This window comes from Sminthopsis crassicaudata, chromosome 5, assembly GCF_048593235.1.
Source record: "Sminthopsis crassicaudata isolate SCR6 chromosome 5, ASM4859323v1, whole genome shotgun sequence".
In the NCBI taxonomy this organism is placed as follows: Eukaryota; Metazoa; Chordata; class Mammalia; order Dasyuromorphia; family Dasyuridae; genus Sminthopsis; species Sminthopsis crassicaudata.
In genome coordinates, this window is record NC_133621.1 from 199,714,596 (window position 1) to 199,726,125 (window position 11,530).

The following is an 11,530-nucleotide window of genomic DNA, read 5'->3' on the forward strand; positions in this document are numbered from 1 at the left end:
ATGAAAATATCTTTGTAAATAACTATACTTTGTAAGTGATATACACCACTTTACCCTCTCCCAATTCTAGTGCTACATCAAGACCTGCAATTGATCTTGTATTAAGATTTCATTTTTAATATTTTTTGAATGACTCTTTTTTGCAAAGGTGAATGTTGAAAACTATGTTTGTATGTATTTTAAAAATAAAAAGCTATTATTAAAAATAAAGAGTCATCATCAACTTTTTATTGGACACTTCATATTAGATGTCCTGAATACATCTCAAACTCAAATTCATGTACAAAATAAAACTTATTGTTTTTCTCCCCAAATCCAGTTCTCTAAGTTTCCCTATTTCTATTGTAAGTTCCACTATTCTTCCAGTCACTCAGATTTGCAACTTCAGAGTCATCCTCAGTTATTTGATTTCCATCATCCCATACATCCAGTCACTAACTCTTGCCATTTATACGTCCACAATATCTCACACATTTCTCCCCTTCTCTTTATTCATATGACCAACATCTCCATCATCTCTCACCTGGACTATTACAACAGTCTCTTAATTGGTCTAACTTCCTCAAGTATCTATCTCCCCTCTTCAATCTATATCCCATATATTCCCAAGTGATCTAATTAAAGAATAGGTCAGATTAAGTAACCTCCTTGCTCCCCTCCAACTCAAAAAATTCCAATGGTTCCCTGTTCTTAAGTCAAACACAAGTGCTTTTGTTTTGGATTTACAGTTCTTTACAATCTTATTCCACTCTAATTCTCCAGCTTACTCTTGATATGCTTCACAGCCTTTCCAAAGGCTATCTACCATGTCCAGAATGTATTCCCTCTTCACCATAACTTCTGCCTCTTAGATTTCCTAGTTTCCTTCAAATTTTAGCTCAGATCCCACCTCCTACATGAGATCTTTGTTGATTCCCCAACTGCAAGTACATCTCCCTTCCACTGTGTTTCTGACTCTAGCTAGGACTCACGCTCCCAGATATGGGATAGGATTTCAGCATTTCCTCATTGCAGACTTGTATTGCCCTCAGGGAAGTTCTGACTGCCAGAGTTTTCTCTCTGATCCTCATATTTAGGTGTTACTGTCTAAACTAGCACTTTTCCTTCTCCAGCTTCTAGATTCTGATTCAACTAACTCAACCCACTTGTTACTCTTTAACATGTTCACAAGTGTCCTTTATACACTGTCTAGAAGAATTGAAGTTCCTGTTCTCAAAATTGATGCAGTAATCTGATTCAATAACTCATCTAGCAGCAATACTTAGCCCCATAGTCCTGCAAAGCTAAATAAGCTTCTAACTCCAGGCTAGGATACATAGGGAACTTCCTGAGGTTTCATTGTTCTGTTGTCTTCTCTGAAGACATCAATAGTTAGATTGAAAGAATTTAGGCAAAGCCCTTAGTAGTAAATGCAATTACAGCATTGCAGCTCTCTACTTTCCAAAGCAACACTGCTTCCTACTTGGGCAAAGCATTTTATCAATGAACTTGGAAGTGGGGAAAGAAGTAGGGAGGGAGGGCAGCAAGGAAGAGGAAAATAGATTGAAGAGAGGAATGAGAGCTACATGACGTGAACACCTTGTTCTGATTTTATTACAACCAAATGAAGATAGTGTGACTGGAATTATGATTCAACCCCGTGATCTATCACTTTTATATATACTCAAGAGAGTAAAGCGGTTTCCATAGAGAGACAATATCACAGCCCACTTAATAAGAACACAAGAAAGAGAAAGCGGTGACCATGACAGCAACATAAGTTCAGACAGATGCCAGATGAACGTTTCTGAAGCATCATCCCTCTCTATCCTGAAGCTCCTGTCTGCTGCTATTGGCCGAGCCTACAGCATAGTCAACTTATCGGTGAGTATTTGACTTGAGATTCATTTTTGAAAGGCAAATTAATTTTCACCAAGTGAGACTCAACTTACAAGTGTGAGATCTTGTACTATTTAGCTTTGTAAATACCTACGTAAATGTGCAGAGGTATTTTGGGCTAAGTCTTATTGAACAAAAGTAATTCTTTTTCAAATGGTGAGAAAATAGGAATCTAAAAAACTGTTCAGAGGCAAAAGTACTTCATTTGTTAACCTGAAGGAAAAGCAGGGCCATAAAGGAAATAGCAACTTCAAGGTCAGAAAAAGTATTAAAAGTCTACTTGTCTGAGAACAAAACCATCTGTGTATATGTAGTCATGTTTCTGGTTTCCAAACTTCGGAACCAATTCAAAAGAAACAAAGAGTCATTCTACAAAATTCAGTGGGACAGCTCCTTCTAAAAGTGCACCAAAAGGAAGGGGAATAATGATTTAGCAAAGCTGAAGGTTTGAATATCTAGGAAATCTCAGCATTATGTAAGAGATCCAATTTGCAATCTTTCCCCCATCCCCAGTTAATATTAAATAGCAGAAAAATACAGAATTGCTGGAATCTTATTAGGTTACACATTCAAAAATGAAGTAGATTGCTAATATACCCATTTCCTTGGTGCTGACATTTTTAGGGAAAAAACTTCAGTCCCACCTTGCTGATTGAAGTTATGTATCACTCCCTTCTGATTCCTTGGACCTGAAGTTTTCAAAGCTGAAAAAGATCTTAGAGTTAACTTTATAGAATTCCCTCATTTTATAGATAGAGACTTGCTCAAATGTATGTAGGCAGTAAATAGCAAAGCTAGTCTTTGAACTGAGAATCTACTGATTGCAAATTTGGCATTCTTTCCAGCATACCTACTTTTTCTTAGAAATATGATAATAATTTGATTGCACTTCTTTTTAGAAATAAAAAAAAACTTAAAATGGTGTAGTTTTTTAAAGTTCTAAATATCTTTTGAGAAAAGTTCAGCTATATCCTTCTTCTCTATTCCCATGAAGACAAAAGCTGATTCCCTGTCAAAACTGAAGTATTTTTAGATCCATGTTAAAATCTTCTCCATCTAGCACTATTTCCTGTCTTCCAAGGCCTAGTACTCCCTTCCTGACTCAGGTCCTTCATGTCAATAAATTTTAGGGACTCAATATATATTATTCCTCTAAAGATGACTTGTATATTACCAAGTATCCTAGAATGGGATAGCTAAATGGCACAGTGGATAGAGCAGTGACCCTGGAGTCAGGAGCACCTGAATTCAAATGCAGCCTTGTGATTCTAGGCAAGTCACTTAGCCCAAGTTAGCTGCAAAAATAAAAAAAATTAAAATAAAAAAAAAATTTTTAAAAGGAGGGGAAAAAAAAGAAAGTATCCTAGAATAGTCGCTGCTTAAACCCAAAATGTTTCTGAAAGTAGAATTTCAGGATATGTAGCACGTTAATTTTCCTAATTCTTTAAATTAGATCATATAGATTATCACCACAGTCAGCACCAAACAGTTGAACTAGCGGGGAACATTTGGGTGGTAGCTGATAAGAAAACTCTTAAAATCTTTCCCCCTTGGCACTTTGACAAGGATAAGGAATTTGAATAGTGGAAGTCCTAGGACCATAGATTTAGAACTGGACAGGAGGTGATATGGTTTGACCCCCTTGTCTTTTAAATAAGGAAAATAAGAGATTAGTTAATTTACCTATGAACACACTGGTAATAAGCAGCAGAGTCAGTATGCTAAATCCATATCCTTTCACTTTAAGTCCAATATGCTTCCTTTCCATGATTACACTCTTGCCCTTTAAGAGGCAGGTTAGAAATACCTGGTTAAAACCAGCCTTCTGAGGAAAGCAGTATTTCCTTTGTGCCAGATTTCTTTTTTCTTATACATCATCTCCTTCAATTATACTAAGAATCAAAAAGATTTCACAACTGTATGCTGTCCCAGACTAACTGCTGGTGAAATAATCTAGGTTTCAAAATAGCTTATTCTTTCTATCAAACTGCAAGGAAACTTATTTCAGGTACAAAGTAACTAAAGACAGTAAAGTGTTTCTAGATCAAAACAATTAAGAACAGGCAGTTAAGAATAGCTCTAGTTGCTCATAATTCTTCACTGAAGTATTGCATGGACAATGAAAACTGCCACCTTCTCATTTCCTCCTCTCCTTTCCTCCATTAACCCTTCCTCTCCAATCCAAGCAAGCTGAAGGAAAAAATTGTGAGACAGAAAAAAGAGAAAGTTGGGTGAGACTCTAGCTTCAATCCAAATTTTAAAAAACTTTGGGTGGTTGGAAGAGGGAGCTAAGGAAATAAAAGAAATCATCTAGCATACCATCTTCCTTATAGATGAAGATACTAAAAGGATTATTATGTGCCAGCATTTTACTAAGTTCTAGGGATACAAAGAAAGAAAAAAAATTGGACCCTGGTCTCAAGGAGCTTACTTCTAAGGGGGGAAAGTTCAGGGAAATGCTTCCTGGAAATCTCCCTATATAATCTGTGGAAAGCTGTTTGAGTAAAACACAGTAGAAAGAGAATTGAATTTGAAATCAGATTACCTATATCAGAACCCCAGCTATAGTGTGTTAATTATATGACTGTGGACAAGTCATTCAGGATCTCAGTTCCAAAATGGAAATAATAATTTTGTCACTACTTATCCTATAACGTTGTTATCAGGAAAGTAATATGTAAACAGTAAGTTGCTAAGTTATCATTTTATGTTAAAACTTTTTAAGGCACATATAACTGTTCAAGAAAATCTTTAATTCAGTTGTATACTTAAGATACCTGAAAGGTATCTACAAAAATAATTGTATTTTTTCAATTACAATATCAATTAATACTTAGTTGACCATCTAATGAATTTATTAGGTACATTTCCTCATTAAAGACTATCTATTAAGGAAGAGAGAGATTGTGGTGTAGAGGAGGATCTAAAGGAAAAACATCAATTATCTTCTCAAGCATACAGGTGTATGCCCTAGAGATAGGCAAAAGAATAATGTTTTGCTATAGATGATAAGATAACTGAATTAAGTGCTGGAAAAATGTTTTATTATTTGTAAGATATATAAGTGGCACTATAATCAAGGATTATTAATTTTTCGCACATCATGATCTACATGTACTCCTTTGGCAATCTGGTGAAATCTATGGATCCCTCCTCAGAACAAATTTTTTTTTTTTTTACAAATTTGTAATTAAAAGAAAGTCTAAATTATAATTAGAAATTCAGATAGAGAATTATAACTATAATGTGTTTTTTTTCCTGATCCTGATTCCTGATCATTATAGATATAATGTTTTTTATAGATCTCCTGAAATCAATTCATGGACTGGATATTTTTTAGGTGTATATGTATATATATACCCCATACATATAGTATATGCTCCTTAAAAAATCATAACAGAAAATAATAACTTGCCAAAGGAGTCCAATCAACCTAACTTTACCATTCCTTTCACATGGTATTTCATGCTTTTAATTAGTTATTCTCCTTGCCAGGACTACACTCTCACCCAATACATCTGCCTCTTAGAATCTCTGATTTTGTTCAAAGCTTGGCTCCAATGCCAGCATGTATATGAAGCCTATCTTGATCCTGCAAGCTGCTGATGCTTTCCTCACAAATGATCTTGTATCTGTACATATATACTGTACATGTTAGATCCCAAGCTAAACTGTCAGCTCCTTAATGTCAATGATATTTCCATTGTTGTCTTTCTTCCTACCCCCACTGCCTTACACATAATACGGTAAATGGTTATTGACTGATTATAGAACTAACTGCAAGGAAAGTCATGATGAACACTATTCTGAATTTCTATATATCCTTTGGTTCATCAATCATTTGTAATTGAGAGATTACTCCAGTTTGGGTTAAATAAATGTCAAACAATCCCTTTTGTTGTTGTTGTTGGGTTTGGGGGGGGGGGTTGGTCATTTTTTGGTCACGTCCAACTCTTCATGACCCCTTTTTGGGGGGAGGCAGTTCTTGGCAAAGATACTAGAATGGCTTTCCATTTCCTTCTCCAGCTCACTTTCTAGATGAAAAAACTGAGACAAACAGAGTTAAGTGACTTGCCCAGGGTTATATAGCTAATAAGTGTCTAAGCCTTTCTGACTGCAGGCCTGGCATTCTATTTCCTGTGCTACTTAGCTGCTCAGTGAGCAATCCCTACATGGAAGTTGTTCTCAGTGAGACATTGCAGTTAAGTAGAAACAGTCTAAGGACTGTTTGTGCTCCTCTGGTATAACTTTCAAGAATCCAAGGTCACTCTCCAATAAGGAACTTAAGCAGGATATCTTCCTGCCTCCTGCCCCCGCTACACACTTAACTAGGTAAGTGACTTTAGACAAACCTCTAAGTCCAAATTTTTTCATAAAGATGAAAATGGAAATAATCCAAATGCCCAAAGCAGTTATAAGGAAAGTGCCTTCAAATTTTTAAATGTGAGTTATTTATCCTTTGTTCTTTTTAGTCCTGACCTAGTATCTATGCAGATGAGAACCTTTTTCAATCTACTGACTCTAGGATTCAATATTATTTTCTCTTTTTAAAATTTCTATTTTTTGTATGAGTTTTATAAAGTATATAATTATTAGTACAGCAGTATATGTATATACTTTACAAATAAATATCCACATATTAGGAGTGCATGCTCAGAAATTTCTTACTGTGGAAGATCCTTTCAAAAAAAAAAATATATATATATATACAGAGAGAGAAAGAGAGACAGACAGACAGAAACACACACACACACACACAGAGATAAAGAGAGAGAGAGAGACAGAGAGAGAGAGAGAGAGAGAGAAAGAAAGAGAGAGAAAGAGAGAGAGAGAGAGAGAGAGAGAGAGAGAGAGAGTGTGTGTGTGAGAGAGAGAGAGAGAGAGAGAGAGAGAGAGAGAGAGAGTGTGTGTGTGTGTGAGAGAGAGAGAGAGAGAGACACACACACACACACACCATGGGTATAGTGGTTAGAGTGCTAGATCTGAGTCAGGAAAACTGTTGGTGGTAGTGTTGTTTCCAACTCTTCCTAGATCCATTTGAGATTTTCTTGGCAAAGATTAGTACTAGAATGGTTTGCCATTTCCTTCTCTCACAGATATTATTTGTCCTTCTTTCTTGAAGAGGACATGACATCAGGGAGGTGATACCATGACATACAAGTAAATTGGATTTGAGTGAGGATGGGCTGTTCACTTGCCTCACTTTCTTTTCCAGAACCATCTGGGTTCAGTAGCCAGATATGGATCAAGATGGCTGGAGATGGTCCTGGATGCAATGGGAGACTGTGGTCTTTTTAAGATAAGGTCTTTAGCAGGTCTCTTTCCCTTACTCATTGAGAATGGGAGTCTAAACTCTGAGATACCACTACACACCTGTCAGATTGGCTAAGATGACAGGAACAAATAATGATGAATGTTGGAGGGGATGTGGGAAAACTGGGACACTGATACATTGTTGGTGGAGTTGTGCAGAATCTGGCCATTCTGGAGAGCAATTTGGAACTATGCCCAAAAAGTTATCAAACACTGCAAACCCTATGATCCAGCAGTGCTACTACTGGGATTATATCCCAAGGAAATACTAAAGATGGGAAAGGGACCTGTATGTGCCAAAATGTTTGTGGCAGCCCTTTTCATAGTGGCTAGAAACTGGAAACTGAGTGGATGTCCATCAATTGGAGAATGGTTGGGTAAATTATGGTATATGAATGTTATAGAATATTATTGCTCTGTAAGAAATGACCAGCAGGATGAATACAGAGAAGTTTGGAGAGACTTACATCAACTGATGCTGAGTGAAATGAGCAGAACCAAAAGATCCCTGTACACTTCAACAACAATACTGTATGAAGATATATTCTGATGGAAGTGGAAATCTTCAACATAAAGAAGATCCCAACTCACTTCCAGTTGATCAATGATGGACAGAAACAACTACACCCAGAGAAGGAACACTGGGAAGTGAATGTAAACTGTTAGCACTACTGTCTATCTACCCAGATTACTTATACCTTTGGAATCCAATTCTTAACGTGCAACAAGAAAATTGGATTTACACACATATATAGTATCTAGGTTATACTGTAACAAATGTAATATGTATGGGATTGCCTGTCATCTAGGTGAGGGAATAAAGGGAGAGAGGGGAAAATTTGGAAAAATGAATACAAGAGATAATGTTATTTTAAAAATTACTCATGTACTGTCAAAAAAATTATAATTTTATAATTATAAAATTAATTTTAAAAATTAATAAAAATTTAAAAAAAGAGAATGGGAGTCTAGAGCAAACAGGTTAAGTGACTTTACCAAGGTCATACATTTAATGACTGAACTCAGCTCTTCTGAGACTTCATTGCTCTATCCATTGAACTACCTGGGTGCCTCAAGGAAAACTATGTTTAAATGCAAATCTTTAAACCCAAAGACAATGGTGTGATGAGACTTTTTCTGAGCTCAAAAACTGTGTTATAAATGCAAATCTTTAAACCCAAAGACAATGGTGTGATGAGACTTTTTCTGAGCTCAAAAACTGTGTTATAAATGCAAATCTTTAAACCCAAAGACAATGGTGTGATGAGACTTTTTCTGAGCTCAAAAACTGTGATATAAATGCAAATCTTTAAACCCAAAGACAATGGTGTGATAAGACTTTTTCTGAGCTCAAAAACTTAACCTATCTAGGGCAACTCCCTGAAGCTACAAGTTATAGAGAATTTGCTCTCAGATCCTTTAAATATGTAGAGAATATGTTAAATTAATTACTCTATTATTATATTATACTATTTAAACGATGGCACAAAATACATTTTTTTTCTTTTCTTTATTGAAACGGTGAGATTTTAAATAGAAAAAAGTATTTGGCTTTAGAATTAGAGCACCTGACTTTGAATCCTGGTTTTTCTATTTGCTTTTGGTGAAATCTTGAACAAGAAGTTTGAACTCTCTGATCTTAATGTACTTCAGTAAAATAAGGGGGTAGAAATAAATAATGTGTAAGGCTCTTTCCAACACCAAATCTTATGAACTTTTATATGCTTTCTTTCTTTCTACAGGCACAATTGTCCAGTTCTCAAGAACAGTACACATCAAATACACCAGCCTCTAATTCTTCAGGTTAGCTAATTCCTTCTGATGACTTCACAATCTAAATGAAGAGAAAGCTGAGAGCCTCTGGACTCAGAGATGTTAAACTCATATAGAAAAAGAGGGCCACTAAACCTGACATAAATATCTCTGACTTAGAAAACCATGTAGTTATATTATCTTATTATATATATCATAGTATGTATAGATAATATTGTATTTTTACTTATTTACTTATTGAGAGTGAGTATCTAGGACAGAGTTTTAGAATGTAATTATATTAAAGTGGAATGACATGAAGGATGAATCAGTAAAAAATTTATAGGGAATGGGGGTACAGGTAAAGATAGAACCAACAAAGAACAGTGTCACAAAAACCCAAATAGAGTCGATTGCATCAAATAGTACAGATATATATTTTTTTAAAGTGAAGACTGAAAAAAGGTCAGTAAATCTGTCAATTAAGAGATGACTGGTAGCTTTGGAGAGATTACTTTCAGTTGAGCCATAAAGTCAAAAACCAGGAACAAGATGCTCCTAACTGGATGTTCCCACATCCATAGTCTGTTCCTCTTCTTAAAGTTTAAGAATGAAAAGTCATAGGTTACCTAAGCTGTCATTCTGGATCCTTTTGGATCTAGCAGCATCATTTAAATGTGTATCACCCCAAGGTATCTTGATTTACCATAAAACAGTGAATATCATAAATGCCATCTGACCTGTAATTAATATCCTATTTCTTTTTTGTCTTTGTCTTGCCTTCTTCCCAATATAGGGCAGAATGCTGTTTCCTGTTCAATTTCTGTTCCTACTGCTACTGCTAGGAACCTCAAGAACAAGCAACTCCCATAAGCTCTACCAGAAAGACTCCATCTTCAGCTGTATTAATGCAGCCCTGTCTGGGCCTAAGAGTCGACTGGATGATGAGTCCTCATTGAACAAGAGGAGCTTTGGTTACATTCCCAGTGAGGAACTATCATCTGAGAAGGAAGACAAGAAGGAGAAAGAAGAGGATGAAGAAAATAAGGAAAAAAGAACATTATCTGGGGGCAGGGATGGGATTGGGGCAGGGATTGAGGGTACCAGGTATAAGTACCAGTCCCAGGCACAGCTAACCAGGAAGTTATACCAGAACAAGGCCCAGAGTGATCGGCGAACTAAGTTCACCCTGTCCCTTGATGTCCCTACCAATATTATGAATATCCTCTTCAACATAGCTAAGGCTAAGAACTTGAAGGCTAAAGCAGCTGCCAATGCTCACCTTATGGCACAAATTGGGCGAAGGAAATAAAAAATGAAGGGAAGGGAATAGAAGCATGACAGAGAGGTTAAGCATGTATTTAGAGCGAGAAGAGATGAAGGGTTGGGTTATCTAATTAGTATGTATAATAGTTGAGACCTACTCCTGATTTATCTAAGTCTCTTGTTCCTTCTTGGGTCTGCCTGGTGACTATTTTTTTTTTCTGTAAATGTAAACAAAATTGTGTTTTTTAAACTTTAAAAGTCCCAGAGGCTAATGCCTCTCACAACTTGCTGTGTTTCCTTGACTTAAACAAAGCTAATGTTTCTCTTTCCTCTGATCCTGTCCCTTTTGACCCTTTATAAAGAGAATTACCAGTGTTTAGCTCTTTCTCATCCTATCTTAACCCTTCTTCCTCCAAAGCAGGTGACCAAATCCTATTTCTCCATACTATATTAAAGTTAATATATCTTGAAATCATTCTGACTTGTTTGAGTTCCTTTTTTCTACTGTGCTTCATTCCCACTGTCAAGAAAAACCAAGCCTGATAGTTCTGGTCACTCACAAATAGACTGGCTCCCTACTCAATACCAAAAAGAAAATAATGTATAATTTGTGCTTTTGGGAAAGTTTATGCTGTGTGACAGTTGTGCATATGTGGTGGTGGTGGTGAGGGGGATGTTGAGAGACTAGGCTGGCTTTAGATTATATATGCTGTGAATTGAAGCCATTCCCAGTATCAAGAACTACCCATAACAAGCTAGATTCATTTCTAAAAGGGGAATAAAGGGAAAGAGCCATTTCTGTAAAGCACATGTGACAAAGAGAGAGAAAACAAAAACTATATTTGAAGTCAGAAGCTCTGATACTATCTCTGTGATCTTGATTAAATCACTTAAACTTTTCTGAGCCTCAATTTCCTAAATTGTAAAGTGAGGCCTTTAAATCAGATTATTTCCAAGGCATCTTCCAGCTTAATCACCCAATGACAGTCATAGCACCCTTCTTCCAAGGAACTCAAAGAGAACATCACAAAATCACGGAATTTGAGAGTTGGAAAGGACCTCACCTCTTACCTTCAAAGAATTCCCAGTGCAACATACCTGACTAGTGACCATCCAGTACCTGCCCAAAGACCTCCAAATAGAGACTTTCCTCGAGCCAAGTTTTTCAACATGAAGATTCCTCTAACTGACAGGAAATTTTTCTTGGCAGCAGGTCTAAATTTCTACTTCTACCTTCTGGAGCCAAACAGAGCAATTTTAATCCTTCTTTCACACAACAGCCTTTTAGATGTTTTAACAGAGATATTGAGAAGCACCATGG

The 11,530-nt window shown here is 36.3% G+C and overlaps 1 protein-coding gene across 2 annotated transcripts; it reads left to right on the top strand.

Annotated features, from left to right (window-relative positions):
- Nucleotides 1-1,659: 1,659 nt before the first annotated feature.
- On the top strand, nucleotides 1,660-10,684 carry UCN3 (urocortin 3). 2 transcript variants are annotated; one of them, XM_074267198.1, is made up of 3 exons: nucleotides 1,660-1,863; nucleotides 8,934-8,994; nucleotides 9,740-10,684. In XM_074267198.1, exon 3 carries the CDS (start codon nucleotides 9,746-9,748, stop codon nucleotides 10,253-10,255), a length of 510 nt encoding a protein of 169 aa, XP_074123299.1. In that variant the 5' UTR covers nucleotides 1,660-1,863; nucleotides 8,934-8,994; nucleotides 9,740-9,745; the 3' UTR covers nucleotides 10,256-10,684. The 2 variants fall into 2 exon arrangements, with proteins under 2 accessions (XP_074123299.1, XP_074123298.1); XM_074267197.1 differs by lacking the exon at nucleotides 1,660-1,863 and adding an exon at nucleotides 6,099-6,210.
- Nucleotides 10,685-11,530: the final 846 nt, after the last annotated feature.

Excerpts from the sequence above, each read along its gene's own strand:
- UCN3 (XM_074267198.1), top strand. The coding sequence starts at position 9,746 with ATGCTGTTTCCTGTTCAATTTCTGTTCCTACTGCTACTGCTAGGAACC.